Genomic DNA, 27,667 nt, shown 5'->3' with positions numbered 1-27,667 from the left:
ATCACCGCACACGTAACATAACTTATGGTAGGCCCGCGTCAGGAACGTCCTGACGTGGAGCTGCACGCACCAAAACGGCCAAAACCAAGCTTCTTTTTACTAGCGTAACTTTTACAACAATAGGCTCGAGGCACTTTTTGAAAGATCCGCCGAAACCTCGGGAAATATCTGCCCGTGAAAAACGTAATTTCAAAAGCCGCAATTACTTAATAATTACATACAGAAAAGCCCAAACGTCTGTAACAATGTCAGAAATATAGTTCAAAACCCAAAATAAATTAAACATATAAATTTAAATAACGTAGCACAGAATAATAAAACTGTAAAAAAACATTTGAAGTATTAAGGTTTCAGTGTTCTGTGCAATGTAATATTACAAAAAGGCATTTGTAAATAGTGTGCCCGACATTCTGGCATCGCTAGCTAACATTTTCAATTTTTTTATATTTCATATAACGAGAATAGCCTAGTGTTGATTTGATGTTCTAAATAAATTTTAATAAATATAAAATCTATTTTTTTGGTTAAATTTAGATCTGTCATTCTAGTGTGCATATAGCATACCCTAACTAACCGGAATCTGGAGGGTAAAAATTTATTCATACGTGTAAACCACCACCAAAAAGAATAATCACCCTGTCAGTATTCAACTTCAAGTCAAAACATAACTGCTAAAAAGAATTTCGCTGTACGAATTTTTCTGTACAGAGACAATTTCATTGCTTGAGCGAAGATAGACTCCACTATGAAGCGCGACCTTGACAGACCCTTCGTTTCTTCGGCCTGCTCTCTCGTCCTCCCTCTACACCCCATTCTTCCCCCTCCCCTCCCGCAGGCAGGGCCAGCCGGCTGGAGTTCCGCCGGACCACCTGGTTCCGACAAGCGCCGCCCTTAGCGCCACGTCGCGGGGACATTCTTCCCGGTGGCGAGAGTTTTTCACGCAGCACTAGAACTGCCACTCCAGAGGGCGTGTTTTGAGTCGGATCGTATCAAAAACAAAAGGATATGAAAATATATACATAACTCAATAGTGTTCTGCCAATTATGTTTTCATTTTCATTTAAATTTATTCTTTAAATCGCTCCTGAAGTAGTCCAGCAATGATCAATGAAAATTGTCAATATTAAACTGTAATTTGGACGATGAAAAAAAATATTTTCTGACTTTTATAGGTGCAGAAACCTATTCGTACACTCGTTTCTTGAACTATACTTAAGTTTAACTTAATTACGTGTTTTCTAAATAATTCTGGCTTGGAATAAAAATAAATGCATTTAAAATGACATAACTCAGTAAAAAAAGTTTATTAAAGAAGATCCTAGGTATATTATGTCTTAAAAAGAAGCATCAAAAATAAATATGTACAGTTAAATTAGTTTTGTCGTAATATTTTCCATGTACCAATCGCCTTAAGCCATACTCTCTATTAAAAAAAAAAATTGGTTGTCTGTAAAGTCGGTTTACGGACGATAGTTTAACGTGACGTCATAACAAAACATTGATGAAATGATTGCATACTTTTATGAATAAAATTGAATCATTTTTATTGAATTATCACTATTTTGTATGGATACAAAGAAGGAATGAAATAAAATCTACAATTTAATTGATAAATGTACTTTTATTTGCACTCATTAATTCAAATATGTTTATTACTTTAACGAAGAGATTATTTTAGCTATAACTTTTATACATGTTTGCTATTCAACTTCTTCCAATCTGTGTTATTCTGTTAAGGAAAGGACGATGATAGGAAAAGTAGGAAACGAATGGGAGTGTTTCAAGTTTAATGTGCCTCGAATAAGTCAAATCAACGGTTGTTCCAATCGAGTGGAAGAGAGATAGATGCGGCGCAAGCGTACAATGAGCGTAACGGGACACCGCGTAACGGGACAATGTGCGTAACGGGACATTTTTTTCGTGCGTGCAGCCGGCGTTCATCGATTTATTAGACATTGTCATGTCAAAAATAAATACGGAAACAGAACTTCTCATACTCGGATATCTCGAGCAGTTTTTAAATCGCGTTGTTTCACTTTGAAATTTTCATTATGGACGGATTATCTGGACAAAACCCGATTCAAGGGAACTAGGGAAGGTATCGGTCGTGGTCTGTGGTAAGAAACCCTTGCCAGCATTTCGGAGGACGTTTGTGAAACCGGAATCACGATGGTCGGACCGCGAGGTCTCTGAGACACCTCGCCTCTGAACACGAGTGTGATGAAGGCTGGGACGGGTCCTCGCGTCAAGAATGCATGAGGCGAGATGAGACGGGCAGCGCGAGGTTCACTAGAATGGAGTCACGCGCCCGAATAGTCCCGAACACATCCGAGGTTCGCCTCTCGCTCGCGAGGCTTCGTGGTCGGGACGTGCACGGGAAGCCTTCTTTTTCACAGACGGGAGAGCCAAACGCCCGATCGTCCATCTTCAGTTTTATTTTTATTTTGGACAACTCATGATAACTAATGGTCAATTAGTCAATTAGGTTAGGTTAGCTACATTATAAATACTTTAAAACATTGTGGACGGTTGATGTGGTTAGGATAGCTACATTAAAGATACTGTGAAATCATGTAAACTTGTAAACGGTTTCCTAGCCCTGGATAGCTACATATTAAAAAGTTATTTGCTAAGCAACCTTCGGGGAACTTCAGATGTGGCTCTCTCGTCTGTGAAAAACAGCCCGACCATTCACTCAGCCAGTACCCAGTTCGTTCGTTTCTGACGCGCGAACGTCTCAGCTCTTGGCATGGGGAATTCGGTTTGGAGTTAGTCTCGTCAGTAGAACGGAAATGTGTAACAAGTGTGCTGCCATCTGTGGCAAATGGCGCGAACCTAAAATTGAGAAAGACAAAGGGAAACTTTATAATAATAAACATTTAATTAATTTTAAAAATATTAGGAGTATTTCAATCAATTTCCTTCAAGAATATTCAAGTCCAAATCCGGGGTTTATTATTTTCAAAAATCTTTATCGCTCTTTATTGGAGCTGGTCTGCTCTAATCGAACGATTGAATAGTTGACCTAGCTGCTCCAGCAACGAATTTTAGTAGCAGTTGCGTAAAATACGTGTGATTCTTGTCAATAAATTTATTTGAAAACACAATTTGCGTTTATATTTATCACGCTCGGCAATATTTAAAAGAATTATATGTTAAATTTCGTGTCAAAGTTTCGTATTGTAAGTGCATTGACAACTAGGTTTGAATCACAGTACGGCAATCATGATATCTAATTTTGATTTTGTTTCTGAAACCACTCCGTGGCGGTTTCTCACTGCAAGCTATGAGCGATTACTTATCCAATTAGCCTGCGTTTTAATCGCTGTGTTTGTCCGTCTCTGATTACCTCCATGTCAACAACAGGACGTAAAGCATCCGTAAATTAAAATTTAAAAAATATCCCTAACCTTGGTCTACCTGACCAAATAAATTTCAAGCCTCAGCCAGGCGCTTGTGATAAAGTTTGCAGATGAAAGGTTTTATTGCTCGTGGCGATGGCGTCAAAGAGTTTTTCAAATGAGTCACTTAAGTATTTCGTCAAAATTCTCCGGGACTTGTTTACCCCTGGACCAACGTGTAATCACGAAACGGATCTGCTTTTTCTCTCCCACAGCTTTTCTTTGATCTTCCGAGTCCCATTTGCACGCTCCTCTTCCACGACTCAGTTTTAACGCCCAGACGTAAAATAGTGAAGCATTTGCATTTTAAAAGCATGGAAATCATGTAACCAAATTTGGCACGCATAACCTGCATGGTTAGGCGGAAAAAAAGTACCTTTAATCATTGCTTTAAAATACTGCATTGGTACATTCTGGCATTAAAATCAATTTTTAACACCATATTTCAAATGTTCATTAATGCATGTCATGTATTATTATATAAGTATTTTCAAATAAATAGAGTTGTCAGATGACAGAGTTGTCAAATTTTAAAATTAATAAATCAATTGCAGCAATGTTAACTACTAAAAAAATTGTGAATGAGTGGAGACTAGCAAAGTGACACAAAACTGGATCCGCCAATGTTTAAAACATCACTAAGATGATTACTTAAAATATGCACAACTTAATTTTTTTAAGTTTGCTGTCGGCGTAGTAACAAATATGCTTAAAACTTGCTCTTACGCCTGTAGGTTTTTTTGGAGGGCCATTTGCTATTTTAATTATTATATATATGGTACCTTTATAAAAACGCCACACACATACACGAGTAAGACATATTCATGAGTGGCCAACTATGCAATATTTAATGTGAATTTTTTAATACATTTATACAATGATATTTATATTATATCAAATGATTATGCAAAATGTTTTAAATAATATATATATTAAATATATTTTATATTTTTAAGTGTCAGCCATCAGACAAAGTCAAAATTAGACTAGCACCATACAAGTATAAAACAAATACATATACAAAACCACATAAATATAGAAAATAAATAAGAAAAAATCTAATGTTAAGTGTAACACAGTTAACAAAAAAATAGCACATTGAAAAGTGAATACAAACCAAATAAATTAAAATGGAATACTTCTAGTATTAGGTAAAAAAAAAATGATCCCAAAAATTTCACTATTAAATATACATGAAAAAAATGATATCATCTAAAATATCAATAATTTATAAAAGTAATTAATTACAATATTGTTGTATTATTAATAAACACCTGTCAACAGGAACCTGTCAAGCAAGCCCCCTTTACACAATTTATAAACTACAAAATATACTTTAGAAATATCATCAATGGTAAGCAATGCAAACAAGTGTATTCAAGAGAAAGAAAAGTAACTGTTCGTACACCTTTATCATTTTATAACCAGAACTCAAACACAGATGTTTTCGTATATTAGAATGTGTCCTTAAACAAATAATTCTCTAGTTCCAAGGTTGCATTCATTGAGAAACTAGCCGTGGAAGTATCACCGAATTATTTTGATATTAACGTAACCAGAGGTATTCCAATACATACTTTATTCGACATTTATTTGTATGCGATTAAAAATTATTCAAGCAATATTTTCAAACAATTTTCTTGTGGCCACCAGGCCCCATTAAAATTTTAATTTTGGCTATTCTGATTTTTCTGAATTATTTCAATTTTAAATTACCGTTTGAATCTTTAAAAGTCAGTCGCAGTATTTTTAATTATTTAATTTTTGTGAATAGTTCTTTTATTTATTATTCATTTGTTTGGTTTGATTCAGTTTCTTTAATACTTTATATCGATATTGGTTCTATGGCCGGCTACTGTGCGCGGTATCGTCGCTTTCAACACTGACGTCACCAGCGCCATAGTGCGGGGGTGGGAGTCAACTGATAGTCTCGAGGAGTGATGGACTGCTAGCCGCCGCCGACGCACGTGCAGAGGAACTCCGCCGCGGGCAGAGGTGTATAATGCTTCGACACAGTGCCAGGCAGTCCGTGCCTGGGTTGGCATGGATGGGCCCGTACCTTGAGCTGGTACAAAAGGAAGCCTTGCAAGAGAATACTTCGATAAGGTAAAGAGGCAACAAGTAGTATTGTTTGGATTTGGCACAAAACTAATTATCATGATAAGTAAAAGTTTGGTGCAAAATTTTTGAACGAACTACCATCTCGGAAGAACTATTAGTTAACCGGCGTATGTTAATAAGACATACTCATTTTGTATGCAAAACATAACTGTCTATTACGTTGAGCAAAGTAAAGCAGTCCCGCAATTTCGTACGAAGTTTAAATTTACGTCAAGAATCTTTAAAATTTGAACTTTATCTTTGGAAATGAGTTTGTCAACGGAACTCAATATTTTTGTCTCGGCCCCCTGCATATACTGTGGCGGCACACGGCGCTTTTGACTGGACAATGTTATTTTGGTGACGCTCAAGGACACAGCTGTTCCGTATATACCAGGAAGGCGAGAAATCGCGTATTTGCGTGTGGCGACGATTAAATCTGGCCCCAGTAGGACTTATAAACTTTATATATATATATATATATATATATATATATATATATATATATATATATATATATAGGGATTTCATATAATTTATCTTTTTATATCATTATGTGTTATTATTGTATTTTTATATTATTCAGTGCTGACTTATAATGTTTCAGTGTGGTTGTTTATACGGCCATTTACAAGGGTAAATTTTATTTAGATTTTGCATACCTGGTATTATCTTTGTAATTTATGACTATGCTGAAACTAAAATCAAGTAACTGCCATAGGCCTATATCTATAACTGTATTGCCATCCGAAGTATCGTGATGAAGTATGATTCAGTAAAACTCAGCATATTTGTACTCTGCATTTTTATTACTATTAGCCAAAGACTAGCCTATAATTTGTTTGATAAGATTTCGATTATTTGCTCGACAACTTTAGTAAATACAGGGGTTGTTTTTATTTTTGAGCTCTTAAAATGTTTTTGGTATTTCATATTTTTAATTGTAAGAGTGTCGGGGACGCAACCCCCCCTTCCATGTTGGACGGAAGGCGGGTTACATTCTAATTATGCACATTGAGGTTAATAATTTGTCAGTTAAAGATAAACTTAAAAGGGTGTGGACAGCCGTTGGATAGATAAGTAACAGAATATCGTTATAAGAGTGTATTTCCTAAATTATAAGCCTAAAAACCCTCAGAGACCACAAAGTTGCATGAAGTACGCGAAAGTATCATCCTTGTACAAAAAGCTGCATCGGCAATAGTGTTAGTTTCCTTGCAAATATTTGGAACAAAAATAGCTGATTTTTTTTAAAGTACATATACCAGTATTCTTTAGACTACTAGTAGACTACCGGAGGCCGTCGGCATCGTTTACATTGCCTTTTAGGGAATCTGCCCACAAAGAAATATTACCAGGTTAACTGTCGTGCATTAGCTATCTTTGTTTGCATATATGTACAATACAGTTTTCAGGAGACGGTTTTTAAGCTACATTATTCTCACATAACTACTCTAAAAAAATGTTGTTTAATGCATTTATTATTATTCTTCGATATTAATCCTTCTTTATGTTTTATAAAAAAATATTTTTGGTAAATAAAGTTTTTAAGGTTTTTTTCCCGTTAGTTTATTACATGCCACACATTTTAATTACCAGTCTCTTTGGCTGAAAATATCTTGAATGAGACATAAAAATTTGTTTTAAAAATGAAATATTAATTAATATGTTGGGACCTCGAATAGTAGTGTAGTTGGAGTCCTGGTGACAGCGCGTGGTGTCGAAATGAAGTTTCCGCCATCTTTGATTGTGACGTCACGACCGCCAGCTTGGATTACCTTGCACCCAGCCGCAATGGTTGCTTTGTCATCGAGTGTCTCACTCCCGAACGTTGCACTACTTTTAGTTATGTTGGCATCACCATACAGCCCCCACCTCTGAGTTACACATTTCGTTGGCTTGTAGTACACCATCTTGTTTTCGTCTGCTGGATTCCGCCTTATTAAGTTCGGATGAAAAGCCGTCATTTAGGTTTTCGTCTAATTAATTACGTAATTCCTAAACAATGTTTTTTTTTTCTGCTGAAAAAGTTGGTCATCTTGGATGATGTAATGTTCGCCATAGTTGTTTCTGCTTTTTTTATTCCTATTCTTATTCGCTGTGTCTCATGCATGTAAGGTCAATATTCAATTATGACCCTTGTAAACATATTAAATTTATTTTTTATACAAAAGAGTATACGGGATCAAGGTAAAACAAGATGGCGACCAGGTTCAAAATTAGGGTCATCCAAGATGGCGGCCGTAACTTTACAAAATTAAGATGGTGACGAGACCATACACCGCCTAAGATATACCGATTAGGATTTGTTTTGAGAATTATATCTGGCCCTCGAAAAGAGTGAAGTTAGACTAAACAAGCTTTCAAGACAGCTCTCGAGACAGCTGCGGCTACCAAGAGGTCGGGGACTGACCTTGCACGTCGACGCAGCCGACCTGCTTCTTCATGACGCCCGTGTTGACCTGGCACATGTAGCAGCCGCGGTCGGCCTCTTTGAGCTGGCGGATGTGCAGGCGCCAGGTGTGCTGGCCATCGTGCGTGACGCTGACGCGGGAGTTGTGCGTCACCACCTTGTTGTGCAGCGTGAGGATGGTCTGGTCCTCCGCCTTGAGCCAGCCCACCTGCCGGCGACACGAGCACGCTGCAACGATCAGCCTTCAGCCAGCCCACCTGCCGGCGACACGAGCACGCTGCACCGATCGGCCTTCAGCCAGCCCACCTGTAGCGTACAAGCACGCTGCACTGATCTGCCTTCAGCCAGCCCACCTGCCGGCGACACAAGCACACTGCACCGATCTGCCTTCAGCCAGCCCACCTATAGCGTACAAGCACGCTGCACCGATCTGCCTTCAGCCAGCCCACCTGCCGGCGACACGAGCACGCTGCAACGATCTGCCTTCAGCCAGCCCACCTGCCGGCGACACGAGCACGCTGCAACGATCTGCCTTCAGCCAGCCCACCTGCCGGCGACACAAGCACACTGCGCCGATCTGCCTTCAGCCAGCCCACCTATAGCGTATAAGCACGCTGCACCGATCTGCCTTCAGCCAGCCCACCTGCCGGCGACACAAGCACGCTGCACCGATCTGCCTTCAGCCAGCCCACCTGCCGGCGACACGAGCACGCTGCAACGATCTGCCTTCAGCCAGCCCACCTGCCGGTGACACAAGCACACTGCACCGATCTGCCTTCAGCCAGCCCACCTGCCGGTGACACAAGCACACTGCACCGATCTGCCTTCAGCCAGCCCACCTGCCGGCGACACAAGCACACTGCACCGATCTGCCTTCAGCCAGCCCACCTATAGCGTACAAGCACGCTGCACCGATCTGCCTTCAGCCAGCCCACCTGCCGGCGACACGAGCACACTGCAACGATCTGCCTTCAGCCAGCCCACCTGCCGGCGACACAAGCACGCTGCACCGATCTGCCTTCAGCCAGCCCACCTGCCGGCGACACAAGCACGCTGCACCGATCTGCCTTCAGCCAGCTCACCTGCCGGCGACACAAGCACGCTTCAACGATCTGCCTTCAGCCAGCCCACCTGCCGGCGACACGAGCACGCTGCAACGATCTGCCTTCAGCCAGCCCACCTGCCGGTGACACAAGCACGCTGCACCGATCTGCCTTCAGCCAGCCCACCTGCCGGCGACACGAGCACGCTGCAACGATCTGCCTTCAGCCAGCCCACCTGCCGGTGACACAAGCACACTGCACCGATCTGCCTTCAGCCAGCCCACCTGACGGCGACACAAGCACACTGCACCGATCTGCCTTCAGCCAGCCCACCTGCCGGCGACACAAGCACACTGCAACGATCTGCCTTAAACCAGCCCACCTGCCGGTGACACAAGCACGCTTCAACGATCTGCCTTCAGCCAGCCCACCTGCCGGCGACACGAGCACGCTGCAACGATCTGCCTTCAGCCAGCCCACCTGCCGGCTACACGAGCACACTGCAACGATCTGCCTTCAGCCAGCCCACCTGCCGGTGACACGAGCACACTGCAACGATCTGCCTTCAGCCAGCCCACCTGCCGGCGACATCAGGTCCGGTCGCGTCACCCCACGGCTACAGACAGATCCAAAAAGTTATACCTGATCTGTACACGGTCAGTATTAACTGGATCACGCAGCATTGAATAATCACGAAATTGATTTTTATGGTTGTGCCCCACAAAGGAATGTCAGGTCCTATATCTTCAGCCACCACATCTCCCAGTGATGTCACGTCAGAACATATTCCACCACGACTGCAGTCAGATCCACTATTGTACTCTGTACATGGTCAGCATTAACCAGAGCACGCAACATGGATTAATGACTAATGAAGAGATTAACAACTTAATTGGGGAATCAGAGGATTGTCTGTTTATCTAATTTCCGCAAACTTACTTATTGGCGATATGAATTGAATGTAGGCATAAATCTTTTGTAAAACTCTGAAGCCATATTCTACCATTAATTTTTTGAGGGTTAAAATCAATCAAAATTTTAACTCTTTGTACAATGTTATGATACATACTTAAATATATATTTATATTTATATTATAAACTTAGCATTTAACACAATCTCTCATATCTGTAGATACCCTTAATCTTTTTAATTATATAGTTTTGTAAAGCACTACTTTATATCTTAAAATTTTTAAAACAAACATAATTGGATCTGTGTTTCGGATTAAGAAATATGCCAGCGGTAACTGCAAAAATTGGAAGATATATTTGTAACTATCGATCTGGCCAGAAATTAGAGACACTTTTTATTTAGGTAGTAAATTTTTGAAAAGTGTATGCATTGCAAATGGTAATTTGTTCAAGAATATCCTTTTTGTCTAAAAATGTCACCTACTGATTGTAAATATTTCACCTTCATATTGCTTTTGTATTTGGCCTACAACTGAACTAAAATTTGACAGTTTTTAAAAGTAGAAAAGTTGGCCAATAATTCTCCACTACAGTTTGCAAAGCATCAAATGTTTTTTTACAAACTAAAAATATTATAAAAGTTGTTTACTAACACAGTTCATAGAACAATAATGTAAGAAGGAATGTATTCCATTCGTATTACTTTTGAAGAGCTGTAAAATATAACACAAGCTACATGACAACGACTTACCTGCCACAAAACCTAAATATTTAATAAAAACAAATTTTTGGACAAAGTATTAAATTAGAATCTGCTAACAACAACTTCCTCCTACTGAGTAGTGTTTTGGAGTCTGTCGTTTACGGCAAACGCAAAATTATTATTTTTGATGTGTAACATCTTATCTCTCAGTATAGGGCATTTTGTGGGAGTAATTTCGTGAATGCGAGGGAAGTTGCATCTGTGCTGCCATCTGTGGACGATGGCTTTAAACAAAGTTCACAAAGCCAAAAGGAAACTTTAAAGTACTAAGTGTTTAATCAATTTTAAAAAGGTGGGCAGAATTTTAATAAAATTCCTTGTCAAAAATCGGGTCCAAACCCGAGATTTTTTTAAATTATTTTTTTTTCGCATTTATCAGAGCCGTTTCGTTATATAATTTAAAATTTTCGGTTTGCTCATCAACTAATTCAGTATTCGACGTAGTTGCTGTGCCGTTGTGCACTTGTTGTGTGGGCATGCGCCCATTATTGCTTTTATGTTGTTTAATTAAATGCAAACTGGGAGGCTACTTTTTTTATATCTTTTTTTTAATACCTAATTGTTTTTAACTTTTTGATTATTTGAAGAATAATGAAATTATTATTATTTTAAGTATCAATTTGTAAGAAATAATTGTTGTTGTATAAAAATCTTTTTTTTGTTAAAATATATTTATGTCTTTGTTAAGCTTTGTGGATTTAAAAGAAAAACATATGGACTTTAAAAGGCTTTAAACATCATAAATTCCTTTTTTCCTTTTGTTTATATTAATATTGTGGTTAAGATTAATTATTGAGTTATTGCACTTAAGTGCAGGAAAGTGTAACTTTTTAAGTTTCTCATCTTTACGTATTGTCATATCTATGGTCATCTTCATATTGGAAAGGAAAAGGTAGTACTTTCCTTTCTGTTTTTGTCAGCCATAATGTAGACTTCAAAAAATTTTGTGCTCGTCACGTATCCATCGACATCCATGTCGAAAGTTGTGTATTAGCGGTCCGGGTGTTGGCGACCTCTCGCTGCCCCATGCCTGAGGTGTGATCCATAAGCTTCGCCCATAACATCTGGGCACCCCAGGGCTTGTCCCGTGGTTCTACGGCGATGGGAGCCGCCAAAAAATATCCCAGGAAAGTTTTCGACGACTAAATCCTAAGCATGCAGCATGGGTAGTTAACCTGTTTCGGCCACGCGTATCTTGCAATTTCATCGACTATTTCATCAAACTACCCCTTTGGCATCGTAATCTACATTTAATTCCTGAGCAATATTTTAATTCTTTCTGTATCTTAAATTTACGTTAATTATTTTGAAAATGTAACTAAGTAATAATTATTTTGAAAATGTAACTAAGTAATAATTATTGTGAAGATGTAACTAAGTAATAATATTTTTTTTTTGGGGCCCCTTTTTTGTTTTGACTGTACGAATACTCAATTAATACTCTTTATTGTGTTTTAAATAAATATGTTTTGTTATGGCTGACCCGATATCTGTGTATTTTATGTTGCAATTACCTAACCTTTTTATTTAATTTCTTATCTATATAAATTCTTAACAGGTTATCAACTTTTGTTCGGTAGTTTTCCCAGTCGGCATATTTCCTCTCTACTCATTATTTATTTAATACAACAAAGTGCCGTGCCATTGAGCCTAAGGTCCTGGAGTCTTCCGTCGCGATTTACCTTGGTGAGGTTTGGTAAACCGAACCAAGAGTAAATAACGGCTCAAAAAGATGGTAGCAGAGTGTGTTTCTGGCATGTTGCTTTGTTGTGTTTCTTGTGCATGTGTACGATATTTTATTTTCCTTGCATGTGTCCCTGCCTCAGAGTTTTGCATGGCTTGGGGATGGCAATAGTTTGTTTTGTTAATTTTGTCTTGGTATAAGTTTTGTAGGTTATTTGTTTATCATGACGTCTAATATTGTGCCTGAGTTCTTGTTAAAAGATGAACTTACTTTTGAGTGTCTTTCACGTGGTCTACCATGTGAAAACACCACAACTGCCGTTTTGCGTAAATCTATGCGCACTGCCCTTCAGAATAATGTGCCTGTTGTTAGTGATAAATTAAAGGACATTGACCCTAATGAGGAATTTAATTTGGTCTCAAGTAAAATCCTTGTGTTACAAGAGTTAGTGACAAATCTTGTTGATGATGAGAATTTTGCGCTTACTTTGCCTAGAGTGAGAAATAGGTTGAGACATTTGGAACGATGCATTCAATCCCTGTTAGAGTTACATTCTCTTGTTTTGTCTGAGGTCCAGGTTGCCTCATTAAAAAATATTTTTGCAGAAGTTAAGAAACTACTTGAACTTGTCAGTAAATCAGAATTAGATTTTTCCCTTTTAAGAGACCTGAATCCTGTGTCATCCATGACACAAGTCTGTGACCGTCTTGCTGGGCTAGCATTGCCCTCTGCCTCTAAGCAGCATCCTACTACTGCACCTATTCCAGGTCCTTCTCATGTGAATTCCGATCCTCCTGTGGTTGATCTACCTAACCTAACCTAAACCACGGTGACACCGCCCACGAGTTCAAATTCTCGTGTCACGTTTAGTAACGCATCATGTGTACCACACCCAGTGACAACACATAACACTTCATTGCCCAATGTTTTTGGTAAATTGACTCACCCGCTAGAAAAAATGTTAAAGGATTTCCAACCACTGATGGTCTGCATATTCCTACCTTTTTGAATTTTCTCAAGCTTATCGTCAAACTGAAACAAAGTAATAGTATACATGAAACTCAGATTTTAGAGTTTATATACCCTTTTACGCTTGGTCCGTTGGCTGAAAGGACACAGTTGGCCATTACACAAATGTTTTCGTTCAATCAATATCATGAAGACATACTTAGTTTCTTCATCCCATCTAGGCTACTGACCCAACTACAGTTGAATAATTACAACAGATTACAAAAGCCAGGTGAACATCTTGCAGCCTATGTTAATGAGGTAAAAGAGGCGGCTGCTATTTTTCGTTTGCAAGTTAGTGAACAGGAGGTGATTAACACCATTCTAGATGGGCTCACACCTGATGAACGGTCCAGATTAGTTTTTCTAACTAAGCCTTGTACATTTTCTGAATTGGATAGGATGTGCATTCACTCCCAAAATGTCCGCTTTGCGGATCATCAAAGAAACGGGTCGTTTTCTCAGTATCCTGGAAATAAACTATTCAAGTATTATTCTAGCCCGCGTACTGAAATGCATCCCAGCCATAATACAGTATTTAGGACCTCAAACTCACGATTTCAGAATAATACCACAAGAAATGAGAATCAAACTTATCATGGGCCTATCTGCCATTTTTGTAAGAAGCCTGGGCATGTAATAAAAGAGTGTAGGGAACTAAAACAAAAAAATGCTTAAAGCAGGGAAGTAAAGTGAGCGGCTTCCACTGCAAAACTAAACAAGCCAATAATTCTCAATACAATGCTCACCTATTTCGTCAAATAAAATCTGCCCGGCATTTTCAAAGTAACTTTGGAATCCAAATTCCTTATAAGCGAAACCCAGATCATATTGGTAGTCTTGGTCTTCCTAATTTTGTGGGTTTAATTCCTGCACCTGTTCCTCGTATACCAGTAAGTTTCAATAATTTTGAGGAAGAAGCTCTTGTAGATTCAGGATCCACACGTTCCATTATTTCATATGATTTGTTTTCTAAGTTAAAAGCAGCTAACCTAGTCAAGTTTGTGGAGAAAGGTGATTTCAAGTGTTACACTGCATCTAATGATGTGTTACCCATATTTTGTCGTGTGACTATAAAATTGAAAATTGCACATTTTACCTGAATGTTTCCATGTTTGGTTTCTAAAGAGGTGATTTTAGACTTTATTCTAGGAGCGGATTTTATGTCCAAATCTGGACTTGTTCTAGATATGCAAGAAAAGATGGTTTTTTTTAAGTTTCAACCTAACCTTAAAATTAGTTTTGTGGGCACCAAGCAGCAACATGATAACCTTGCAGAAATTAGTACAGAGAGCTACAGTAATAAAGAACATGACCCATTGGATCATTTACCTCATCAACAGCGTATCGCTATCAAAAATTTGTGTGAACAATTTTCTAAGGTTCTAACCTCAGAATTAGGGCTTACCAAACTGTTGGAATACGAAATCAAACTTAATGATAAAAGTTATGTCAAAAGTCAACCTTACCGTCTTGCACCTCCCCAAATGAATCTTTTGAGACAGGAAGTACAACAATTATTGGATAAAGGGGTCATTGAACAATCTACTTCACAGTATGCGAGTCCCGCATTTTTGGTCCCTAAACCTAATGGCAAACAACGTATGGTTGTAGATTTTCGTAAGCTTAACCAAAAAATTTAAATTGAGTCTGTCCCTTTGCCTGATTTGCATTCGGCATTTCATTGGTTTTCTAAAGCAAAATATTTTACCACCATTGATCTAAATTCAGCATACCATCAAATTCCTTTGAAACAGGAGTCAAAACCAATTACAAGTTTTTGCGTACCATGGAATTTATACCAATTTACTCGTGTTCCTTTCGGTCTTGCGACAGGCGCACAGGTTCTCACACGATTATTGGATCAGATTTTTCATGACATCAAATTTAAGTTTGTTTACAACTATTTGGATGATCTGGTGGTATATTCCGAAAGTTTCGAGGAACATTACCAACACCTGAATGAAGTACTGTCTCGTTTGGAAAAGGCAGGTTTAACAGTGAATCCCCAAAAGGTTAAATTTGCAGTTCAGGAAATTTCATTTATAGGTCACAAAATTTCTTCTCAAGGCATTTCCATCGACCCTGAACGTACCAAAGCAATTAGAGATTTTCCACCACCCCGTGATGTCAAGGGTATAGCCAGATTCATCGGTATGATTCATTTCTTTGGAAAATTTATCCCTAATTTAGCGGAAAAAGCAGTCCCTTTAAATCACTTACGAAAAAAGAATGTGAAATTTGAATGGGGAGAGGAACAACAAAAGGCATTTGAAACTTTGAAACAGGATATTATGAGTCCACCTGTCCTCCGCATGGCGGATTTTTCAAAACCCTTTATTTTACAAACTGATGCTTCTAGTTCAGCCATAGGCGCAGTTTTGGCACAAGAGTTCGATGGTGTTAGACACCCTATTGCATTTGCATCCAGAACACTCACTTTTCAGGAGAAGAAATCATCAATTTATGAATTAGAATGTTTGGCTGTTGTTTTTGGTATCGATAAATTCAGACCTTATTTAGAGCATGCAGAATTTTTGTTGGAAACCGATAACCAAGCATTATCGTGGCTTTTGGCTCACCCACATCAACTAGGCAAAATTGGTCGTTGGGTTATGAGAATTTCTTCATTAAAGTTTAAAGTTCAACATATCCGTGGAACACAGAATGTAGTTGCGGATACCCTTTCACGCATGTTTAATGAGACTCAGGTTGATAAACCTCTAGATGAATCTGCTTGTAAAGTACTCTTAACCGATTTTCCCTTAGCTTTCAAAAATATTCAGGCTCATCAGGAAGAGGATGAAGAGCTGCAGAAAATTGTAACAAGTTTAAGATCCGGCATTTCCCAGGGCCCATATTTTTTATCTAAAGGTATCTTGTATTCAAGAATTCGAAATAACCAGAAACGTATTGTGCTACCTAAAATTCTGAAACCAGTTGTATTTGAATATTTTCATTCCTCACCTATTGGCGGACACCTTGGCATTTATAAAACTATAGAGGCTATAAGAAAACATTTTGTGTGGAAAGGTATGCACAGTGAAATTTCAGAACGAGTTAAGAAATGTTACTTGTGTGCTTTTAGCAAACCTGCTCAAAATACCCATTTGGGATTATTGGCATCAGAGGTCGCTGAACGACCAATGCAGAAAGTATTCATAGATTTTGTTGGCCCTTTGCCAAGGAGTAAGCAAGGGCATAATATGTTGTTAGTTTGTGTTGACGCCTTTTCCAAATTTGTTTGGCTTATTCCACTTCGAAAAGCTGATGCACCTTCCACTATCAAAGCTCTTCAAACTCAGATTTTTCAAAATTTTGGTATTCCATCTACTATTGTTTCTGACAACGGATCTCAGTTTACATCAAAATTATTTAAGAATATGTGTTTCACCCACGGCATACGCCGCATTACCTTGTCTCCATACTATCCTCCGCCTTCGCATGCGGAAAGATTCAATCGTAATCTCCGTTCAGCATTAATTGCTTTCCATGCGAAAGACCAGTCTAGTTGGGACAAGAATTTAGTTTGGCTACAAATGGCTTTCAATTATGCCCGCCATGAATCTCATAAATCTACACCATTTAACTTAATGTTTACTTTTGCTCCAAATAACCCTTTGTCAAATCTTTGGTGCCTAAATGATTTGTTACCACAGGATCCACAAGTCGTTAAAGAAGTTTGGGCAGCTGCCCTCAAGAATCTGAAGCGGTCTCATGATAAAAGTATTATTAAGTATAACAATAATCGTATTGCAAATCCCTTTCGGCCAGGTGATCTGGTTTTGTGCAAAGCACACCCTACCAGCAAAGCAGTTGATAAGAGAATGGCTAAATTGTCTTTTCGTTGGTCAGGTCCATACCAGATCCAGCGCTTTCTTACCCCTGTTACAGCTAGTCTAGTAAATCCTGAAACGGGAGTTTATGTGACGAGAGCTCACATTTCCCATTTAAAAAGGTATTATTCCCAGCCTTCAGTTTAAGTGTGCATTGTTTAGGAACGGCCGCCTAACTTTGTGTCCTACTGTTGGCGTTGTTTTGTTATTTGGGTCTTTGACTCAGTTGATCGTGGACTGATCACCCAAGTGTCCTAGTCTTTGAGTCCCTTGTAACTTTTGAACTCGAGTCATAAAAATAAGTAAATAAAAAAACCATGGTACAAGTTTTTTAAGTTGTTGCAACATTTTTTTTTATATTCTCTTTTTAATGTCATTTCGTGGGAACAAGTTTGGGTGCATAATGTAGTGTGTTATTGTATTTACATGTAAGAGTAAGGGTAAATTTTTTTGTTTGTTTGTTTCTTTGGTTAATATTTTCCAGTTGTTATGTGGAATCTCGGGTCGATATGTTTGTGACCACATATTTTTTTGGTTATGGATTTATTGTATTTTTTTCCGTCTGCTCCGGGATGTTGGGCACCTTCGCCATGTTCGGGGCGGGGAGTCTTCTTTCGTGTCTCTTCTATTTGGTTCTCAGCGATGTTACGGTAAACCCTCTCAACTCTGGTATTATATTTGAAAAGGAAGATCCACTGTTGTTCTCAGACGATTTCTATTCCGTCGTGTTGAATTTTGACTTGATACAATTGGAAAATCAAAGTAATCAATTGGAGGTGGCGTTAAATGACATAATTAAAGTAAACAATGTGCACCTTATGTAAAACGATTCATGAAATGAAAACTTTGCTTTTGTGATCCACCAACTTGAAGATAATTTTAATGCATATAAATCAGAGACCAGTGCAATGACTTCTTTGTTGCCTCGAAAACATTTGCGCACTAAACGCGGTTTGCTTAATTTCGGTGGAAAAATTTTGAAAACTGTCTTTGGAACTCTTGACAATGATGACTTAATTAGTTTGGAAGAACGTCTCAAGGAAGTATCACTTAGTCAGGACGAAATTTCGGCCAGTGTTGTGAACCATATGTTTGTTGTGCAACATTTAGAAGAAAGACTGATTAATAACACGAGACTTGTGAGAAATCTAGCTGAACATTATCTTGATAGCCACAATGCATTTTTTAAGCTTTTTAATAATACAATTCATGAGATTTGGGATAAAATCATGTTGGTGAATTGGCGAGTTGATTTGAATACCCTTTTATTTAGAATTAGTGAAGCCCTATCCACTGCACGTGTTGAACTTTCTGATTTGAGGCAAGCCATTGAAAGTAGTGTACATGGCAAATTAAGCTCTGTTTTGTTGCAACCAAAAGTTTTTATCAACATTCTAGAAAAGGTTCAACATTTAATCTCTTTACCCTTACACATGTTTGCTCCAGTTTCTTTTGATAATCTATATATGTTTTATGGTCTTAGTTCGGTCCAAGCAGTAATTTTTAATGGTTCATTGAATGTTGTTATTAACATACCTCTTGCCAATAAGGACAGTAGTTTTGAGTCATACCGTGTTTTTGCTTTTCCATTTTTCTTTCACAAACTTAACCATTACCTGTTTCTTAAGGTTCACGATATCCTGTTAGTTAGTCCTGACAGAAAACTTTTTGCTACTGTTGACACTAATGTTCTGTCTGGTTGTAAAAAACATGGCATAACTTTATGTCCCTCTGTTTTTCCTTTTTTTGATTCCCATGTCAATAGTTGTGAATTTAACCTTTTTTTTGGCAAACCTTTCTTTGAATTTTGTGATAAATCTATTGTTTCCCTGCAACTACCTTTCTTCCTGAAGACAAATTCTTTGTGGATCTTTGCAAGCAACACATCCATTGATGTTACCTTTTTATTGCGAACGACCACCAAATCTTTTTCACCGTTTACCATACCAATAATCGGTAGTGGTTTTATCAGTAATGCCTCACATTGTGATATTGTAAGTCCTTTTTTTAGAACTTTTGGTTCTGTTAGTTCATCCTTGACTTTCAATTTAACATTGCCTACTATACATATTCCTAAAGTAGATTTTAATGTAAGTAAGTTGACTTTTGCACCATTCCCTAATTTAACCTTCAATAACTCCATTGTTAAAGATATCAGTAATCTTTTAATATCGCAACCCAGTGGTGCCTCCTTTCATGATGTGATTAATCTTCTACGACCTCACCAGCAAGTTGAATCCAGTTCCTACCTTAACATTGTTGCTGTATCCTTATCTGCTCTGGTTGGCTTGGCCATTTTTATTCTCAGTCTTACTCTTTGGTTCAAGTTTCGGTCTCAAACGACCAACCCTCCTGTCTCTTCCTCTCCTATACCTGCAGGTACTATCTTGATTCCCTTAGCATCATCCTCCACCGTGGAGTAATTGTATCTTGTGTAATCTTAATTTTGCTTTATTTTTGGGTGTTACCTTTGTCATGGGTATTTTAGTTTTAGTTAGTGCACTATTGCCATCTGCCAGCTGTGGTGTGCTTTGAGGGGGGGAGTGTGTGCCGTTGTGCACTTGTTGTGTGGGCATGCGCCCATTATTGCTTTTATGTTGTTTAATTAAATGCAAACTGGGAGGCTACTTTTTTTTTATCTTTTTTTTAATACCTAATTGTTTTTAACTTTTTGATTATTTGAAGAATAATGAAATTATTATTATTTTAAGTATCAATTTGTAAGAAATAATTGTTGTTGTAAAAAAATATTTTTTTTGTTAAAATATATTTATGTCTTTGTTAAGCTTTGTGGATTTAAAAGAAAAACATATGGACTTTAAAAGACTTTAAACATCATAAATTCCTTTTTCCTTTTGTTTATATTAATATTGTGGTTAAGATTAATTATTGAGTTATTGCACTTAAGTGCAGGAAAGTGTAACGTTTTAAGTTTCTCATCTCTACATATTGTCATATCTATGGTCATCTTCATATTGGAAAGGAAAAGGTAGTACTTTCCTTTCTGTTTTTGTCAGCCATAATGTAGACTTCAAAAAATTTTGTGCTCGTCACGTATCCATCGACATCCATGTCGAAAGTTGTGTATTAGCGGTCCGGGTGTTGGCGACCTCTCGCTGCCCCATGCCTGAGGTGTGATCCATAAGCTTCGCCCATAACATCTGGGCACCCCAGGGCTTGTCCCGTGGTTCTACGGCGATGGGAGCCGCCAAAAAATATCCCAGGAATGTTTTCGACGACTAAATCCTAAGCATGCAGCATGGGTAGTTAACCTGTTTCGGCCACGCGTATCTTGAAATTTCATCGACTATTTCATTAAACTACCCCTTTGGCATCGTAATCTACATTTAATTCCTGAGCAATATTTTAATTCTTTCTGTATCTTAAATTTACGTTAATTATTTTGAAAATGTAACTAAGTAATAATTATTTTGAAAATGTAACTACGTAATAATTATTGTGAAGATGTAACTTAGTAATAATATTTTTTTTGGGGGGCCCCATTTTTGTTTTGACTGTACGAATACTCAATTAATACTCTTTATTGTGTTTTAAATAAATATGTTTTGTTATGGCTGACCCGATATCTGTGTATTTTATGTTGCAATTACCTAACCTTTTTATTAACAGGTTATCAACTTTTGTTCGGTAGTTTTCCCAGTCGGCATATTTCCTCTCTACTCATTATTTATTTAATACAACAAAGTGCCGTGCCATTGAGCCTAAGGTCCTGGAGTCTTCCGTCGCGATTTACCTTGGTGAGTTTTGGTAAACCGAACCAAGAGTAAATAACGGCTCATTGCTCCGGCAACGAATTCTAGCGGCGGTTGCAGGAACTACGTGTGATTCGCGTCCAGAAATTTATTTGAAAAAATAATTTGTGTACATTTACCAACTTACGGGTTTATTTTGGAGAATTGTACGTTAAAAAATCATGTATGAGTTTTTTTGCAGCATGAGAACACATGAAATTTTCTCGTCAGGAATTTAAGATGTTACACATCACAGGCGAGCACTTATAGACTCGCTCTCGCATGTATTTTGTTTGATGGGGGTTTCACGTCGCACAGTGTGCACAGACACTTCAGGCGATGGGAGTTGTGACATTGCAGTGGGTCCCGAACCACTGAGGAACTAATTCAGTGCCGGTGGTGTCGAGTCATCGCAGGGGGCTGGGCTTGAACCCAGGACCCTCGCCAGATGAGCGTGACGCGCCGGAGACAGGAAGGAAAGGATTTTTTTATTTTTTATTAATTTATTCGTCTAATTTTTTTAACATGTGGTTACCGCTTTGTCTCATACTTAACCACAGATCAAAAATATAATATTTTTGTATAACTTTTACTAAAAAATGATCATTAAATAGTAAAACAAAAAAGTATTCACTTTAAAATTTACTAAACTTAGAAAATATCTCACACTTAAACTAAGAGGAAAAAACTATCATTAATTAATAATTTATTTTCAACATGTGCTCTTGAATAGTATTCAAATTTCATACAAAGAAAAAATACACAATTCAAATGTAAATTAACAAAAAAAACTATAATTTACAAAAAAAGGAAACCTCTCTAAAATACACACTATCACTTTAAAAACTAAAAGCCATTCATTATTTAACCGTGCATAATAAGCTAATTAACATTACACATAAAATGTGTACGCCTACAACACATACGTACACTCGCACATGAAGTTGCTTAAAAAAAGGCACGGGTTCGAGAACCGAGACATGTAGTTCGTAAAAAAAAAAACCAACGCACAGCTACCATTCATCGCAGCTGGAGTGAAACATCCAATTATGTACAAAAAACATTGACTTAAAAATATCTTGTTGGCTATTAAGAAGTTCAGTGGGAGAGAACACACATATGTAATCCATACTAACTTTTATGCACGGAATGTAGGGAAAACAATTTAGTTATGACTTTTACTTCCAGGTAAATATACATCCAAGTATTTTTAATTTTTAATAATTATAATTACATGGTGATTAAATCGTGGTAGCATTGATTATTTAACAATTTTTTAAAGCATATATAAGTTATATGCTTTTTTGTAGTTAATAATATTGATATTTTGCTTGGTAAGATGCAAAGAATGGTAAAAGAAAATCGATAAATTTTCCACTGACAGTCCCAGTGATTCAATGAAAATCGATTATTATTTTCCAATGACAGTTCCCGTGATACAATGAAAATCGATAGTTTTTTCCGATGAGAGTGCCAGTGATTCAATAAAAATCGATTTTTTTTCCCAACGGCAGTTCCAGTGATTCAATGAAAATCGATTATTTTTCCCCAATGGCAGTTGCCGTGATACGATGAAAATCGATTATTTTTTCCCGATGAAAGTGCCAGTGATTCTATGAGAATCGATTATTAATTTACCCACTGACAGCGCCAGTGATTCAATTCCTCCCATGACTCGCTACCTTGTACTTCCCCAGGTGGTCCACCGTGCAGGAGAGCACCGCCTCCTTCCCCACGGGCGCGGTGATGTTGCCGATGGGCAGCCGGAACTCGGGGTCCTCGGCCAGCAGCCGCGCCGACAGAGGGTCTGCGAGCACAAACCCCACACGACAATCGATTTGCAATCCGAGCACTCTCACCCCCTCCTCACACAGCGCTCAACACTAACCCTTAAAAAAAGTGGTTTTCTGTAAAGTCGGTTCACGGACGATAGTTTAACGTGACAACGTCATAACAAAACATTGATGAAATGATTGCATACTTTTATGAATAAAATTGATTCATTTTTATTGAATTATCACTATTTTCTATGGATACAAACAAGGAGTGAAATGAAATCTACAATTTTATTGATAAATTTTATTTTATTTGCACTCATTAATTCAAATATATTTATTACTTTAACGAAGAGATTATTTTTACTATAACTTTTATACATGTTTGCTATTTAACTTCTTCCAATCTGAGTTATTCTGTTAAGGGTAGGACAATGATAGGATAAGTAGGAAACGATTGGGAGTGTTTCAAGTTTAATGTGCCTCGAAAAAGTCAAATCGATGGTTGTTCCAATCGAGTGGAAGAGAGATAGATGCGGCGCAAGCGTACAATGAACGTAACGGGACAATGAGTCATCCTTTTTCGTGCGTGCAGCCGGCGTTCATCGATTTATTAGACGTTGTCACGTCAAAAACCTACAGGTGCCCCGCTCTTTCCACAGCCTTTCTCGGAACACCACACTGTACCTTGAAGATTTTAATTGTTAACGTCTGATGATGGTTAGTAAGAACTAATTATAATCTCCGTCGTTCAAAACAGTCACTATCGTAAAAAAAAAGGCCATTTAAAACTGTTTCCATACTGCAAACAACACACTTCAATGTTTTGTACATCTAACCAATATGGCGCAATAATTAACTGAAAGAAAAAAATGGCTTCACCCAGTTAGCATGTAATCATGCAGACATGACCATCCCCTGGTTAGAACACTCTTACTCAAAGTTTTCCTGGTCTCACCAATAAATTGAATCTGTGTTTCGCCAGCGATAACTGCAGCAATTCTGGCCAGAAATTAGAGACTCAGTTCTGGTTATTAATTTCAAAACGTTCATACGTTGAAAACGGTTTATTGTTCAAGAAGGAAACATTTTTGTCTAACGATTTCACCTACAGACAGTAACAAATTTCACCTTTATATTGCATCTGAATTTGGCCTGCAACTAAAACTCAGTTTTTTAAAGTAGAACAAGTACCCCTATTACTCAACTTTCACTTGCAAAAAAATCACACGATGTTTGTTTACAAATTAAAAATCTTATGAAGTTGTTTCCAAATACTGTTGACAGAATAACTATGGAAGAAGGAACTGTCAAATTTTATAGCGTTCTCAGACTGAGCTATGAGGTTCGCTCAGTTTTGCCATTCAAAATGCACGTGAGCTTTACTTGGAATGATTAGGTATAAGTAAAGGTTAAAAGGTTGGTGGTTGGGTGAATCAGAGGTAAGAGTTTCAAAACTTGCTTTTGACTATTTCATATTACAAAGTTAATTTGAAAAATGCTTAAATGTTGCTTACATATTTGGCAAAATTCTGACATATTTAATATTTTTCTGAGTAAAATAAATATGTAAATATTTTTAAATTAAATTTTACCCATTAATACCTTAACTTACTTCTACCACCAGTAGTCCAGGTATTACAATTATTTACATACGGAATCGTTTTCGTTAAATAAAAGTGACACTGAAAATGAAAAAATTACCAGACCTCATGAAATTGTTAGGATTTTTAAAGGGAACACGAAAAAGGCTTTTAGGTATACATTCCAAAATAAAATAAAAATGATATAGGTAAATAAATAAAACAACTTATACATATTTAAACCAAGCTAAAATATTGAAAATCTAACGCAAACCATTTACAAAACTTGAACGCATGGATATTAAAAAATGCTCGCTCATATATATGCATATATATACATATATATATATATATGCATATATATACATATATATATGTAACTCAAATATACCAGTTTTTTGACGTGCATTTGCAAAATTATTTAGTTGGTTGGATTACAGGGGATCTGATTTTTTTTTTCATGAACTCTAACAGTTCAGTGACAATTGTCAGATTTAACAATATTTTCAGCAAGGATTATTCTATTGGTTTTGAAAACAACAGTCGAACCACAGATAGTGCAGTGTGAGAATCTTGTTGAAGACCATAATTCCCTAGCACAGGCTCGCTGAAACAACTGAAAAATATTTCTTTTAGCCACACGTCAAAAATCGTTGCGGTGTGGTGGGGGAGGGGGCATGGGGGAAGTTCTTTTTCACTTTGCCTTTAATAATTATTTTCATGTGAAAGACTGCGCAGACCTAATCCTTAACTTCTTACCTTCATGTTTTGCCTGTATTCTAGTCAATGTTTTTGGCTTATAGGGTCGCAATCAAATCACCCAGATCTTGACTGAAGACAACAACAGTGCAACTGTTATGTCGGTCACTCTGGGAGCGTCCAAATCACTGCAAATCCAGTGCATATGCAAATTCGATCCGTGAGGTAGGTGCCTTGTGCTATACACACGCGTATTGGCTACAGATATGTCAAGTTCTCATAAGGATAAGCGATCTTCCGCGAGGTATCCATCATGACAATCAATTTCTTCGCGATGCGTTGAAGCCTAGCAGAAGATGTAGAGGCGCAGCCTGCTGAAAATTCAATTTTGGTCAGTGCTAGGTTTTCTGCATTTGAATATTTTTTAAGGCACGGATAACCAAAAAAACAAGCTTCAAGAAGCCTAATAAAATTTAATTAAATAATATATATAAAAAATTAAGGACTACAGTACGTGAAGTATAAAATAAAATACAAGTAACTGAAAGATGAAGTTGAGTATCATAGAGTGAAAATCGTTTAGATTTAATTTCTTTTCCATGTTCTACTAGGCGTTTCTTTTATAACAGTGACACATAGCAAATTGCGGAAACATAAACAGCAGTAAAAAATTCAACTATAGAATGAGAAATTATATATATATATATAAGAGATAAAAGTAGAAAGATAAAACCATCGTGATAGTTGCAAATGCAAGGATGTTATTCGCTACGAGGAAGTATAAATATGGAATAAAATAGAGTACAGGAGAGAAGAAATTATATACATTTGATAGTAAAGTTAGAAAATGGAGTAGTTTAAATATTTAAAGGCCCAATAAACCTCTCACAATAATAGGGAAATAAAGATAGTATTTTTAAAAATTTACTGTTTTTTAATACTGCAGGAAATGAAATCGTTGTGAGGTTCTAAAAAATGCACATCATTGACAAAATAAAAAAGAGACATTAAATATTAAATTTTTGTGCCTCACCTTCACGTGTTGCTCTTTTTTTTTCCTTAACAGATAAACTTTTCTGACTCGTTCGGTGTGGAACTTTGTGACACATTCTCCATGCTCCACGTAACTTACCTGATCCACACACTCACCTGTCGACCGACAACTCACTCCCTCTGCTGCCTGCGATGAATTTTGCATGCGCATTGATGCATCTGTGCGCTGTTTGAAAATAACCTTTATTCAATGCTATGCCGTGCATTTTTTATTTTCATTGTTTGTTTTTTTCTCATTTCTATTCTCAGAAAAGGTGACCGAGTTCAATGATTGTCGAATGAATATGCAATATTTTATGCCCATATCATGAAATTAGATTATTTCCTAAACACGTGAAAAAAAAACCCGAAGTAAGTTTGGTGTCCGTTGTTTTGCAGTCGAAATCAATTATTCAAAACCACAAAGATATTTAGCCAGTCTGAACCCCTGCATCGATTTTCAAATTTTGTGTAATTGGGATTATGTTCCACTAGTTAAAAATGTTGATAAAATGTCTTTGGCATAGGAGGGAAAATATATATAGTTCAAATAATACAGCACAGATTTATCAAAAATGTTCATTTAGGAGCCTATGATAGTTCATTAATTTTATTTTTAATTCTTGGAATTGTGGCACTTTAGTTATTGTTTAATAGTTTATAATGGAGTTATTTCGAACATAGGAAAAACCTGCCAGTGGAAAATGATGCAATGCAAACATTATCATTACTTATCTTTCAATTACGCAATACGAAATCATTAATAATAGAAGGTTTTTTAAACACCTAAATAATAGGATGGCAAGTTGCCTGAAATAGTGAACTGTAAGAAATACACATATACACGGTTGAATTCATTAGCGTGTGACATACAACAATTTGTGAAATATAAAATAAAAGTTACGAAAGTGTACCTCTTGAAATCCCGTTTTTTGTACAAAAAGTGTAAATATAAAACAAAATAATTATTACGCATCGGAAAAAATAAAAGTTAAATCCTAAGTCTTAAAAAGTTGTTTTTCCCAATTTTTATTACTATTGTAAGCAAACATTGCTTTCTATTCAATTTCTCGGCTACAAGGATGATGTGATGGAATATTCTATTCCATATTCCCCTGTGCTTATACAATAATCATCCATCCATATGTCTTACCTTTATTTCAGTCCTCGTGGTTAGGACTGCTCGTTGAAAAACCAAAAGTCTTGTGTTCGATTTCCGACCAGGAAGGTGACTGGTTTTTTTTTTGTGTAAATTTTTTCTTCTCGGGTTCAGGACTTGGTTTTTCGTTGCCAGAAGGCATTATCAAACCACCGCAGGATCATATCGACCATTCTGTCCTGGTCACCCAGTCTTCCACACTCCGTGGCGATAACTGGCAATCCGAACCAGCTTATGGGTAGATCGACTAAAAGCAGCCATGGTTGTGGCTGTGTTAAATTAATCAAAAGATGGTTAGTTTTTTTATCAATACATTCATCATTTTACTGAAATTGAAATTTATGTTTTTCTTTTTTTTTGTATTTTGCAAACTTTTCGAAGTGTAACTTATTTGGGCACAAAGAGAGTAAAATTTCAAGGCCGAATTTTAATGAAACATTTTCGTCAAACTTTGTTGTGAAACGTTTCTGACGCGAATAGGACAGAGGGTAGATACTCAGCCAAAGA

The 27,667-nt window shown here is 37.3% G+C and overlaps 1 protein-coding gene across 1 annotated transcript in view; it reads right to left on the bottom strand.

Moving 5' to 3' along the window:
* Window positions 1-26,173, bottom strand: part of LOC134528643 (lachesin-like) — a 103,961-nt gene extending 77,788 nt beyond the window's left edge. Inside the window, exons 1-3 of the mRNA XM_063362440.1 lie at window positions 26,119-26,173; window positions 22,595-22,719; window positions 7,915-8,122 (exon numbers count right to left, since the gene is read on the bottom strand). Of these exons, the coding sequence (XP_063218510.1) occupies window positions 7,915-8,122; window positions 22,595-22,719; window positions 26,119-26,173 (388 nt within the window). The remainder of the gene's footprint in view (window positions 1-7,914; window positions 8,123-22,594; window positions 22,720-26,118) is intronic.
* Between the last annotated feature and the right edge of the window lie 1,494 nt (window positions 26,174-27,667).

Source organism: Bacillus rossius, chromosome 1 (assembly GCF_032445375.1).
Source record: "Bacillus rossius redtenbacheri isolate Brsri chromosome 1, Brsri_v3, whole genome shotgun sequence".
Classification (NCBI taxonomy): Eukaryota; Metazoa; Arthropoda; class Insecta; order Phasmatodea; family Bacillidae; genus Bacillus; species Bacillus rossius.
The sequence above is the reverse complement of the archived record's forward strand: the minus strand, read 5'-3'. Positions and strand labels throughout refer to the sequence as shown.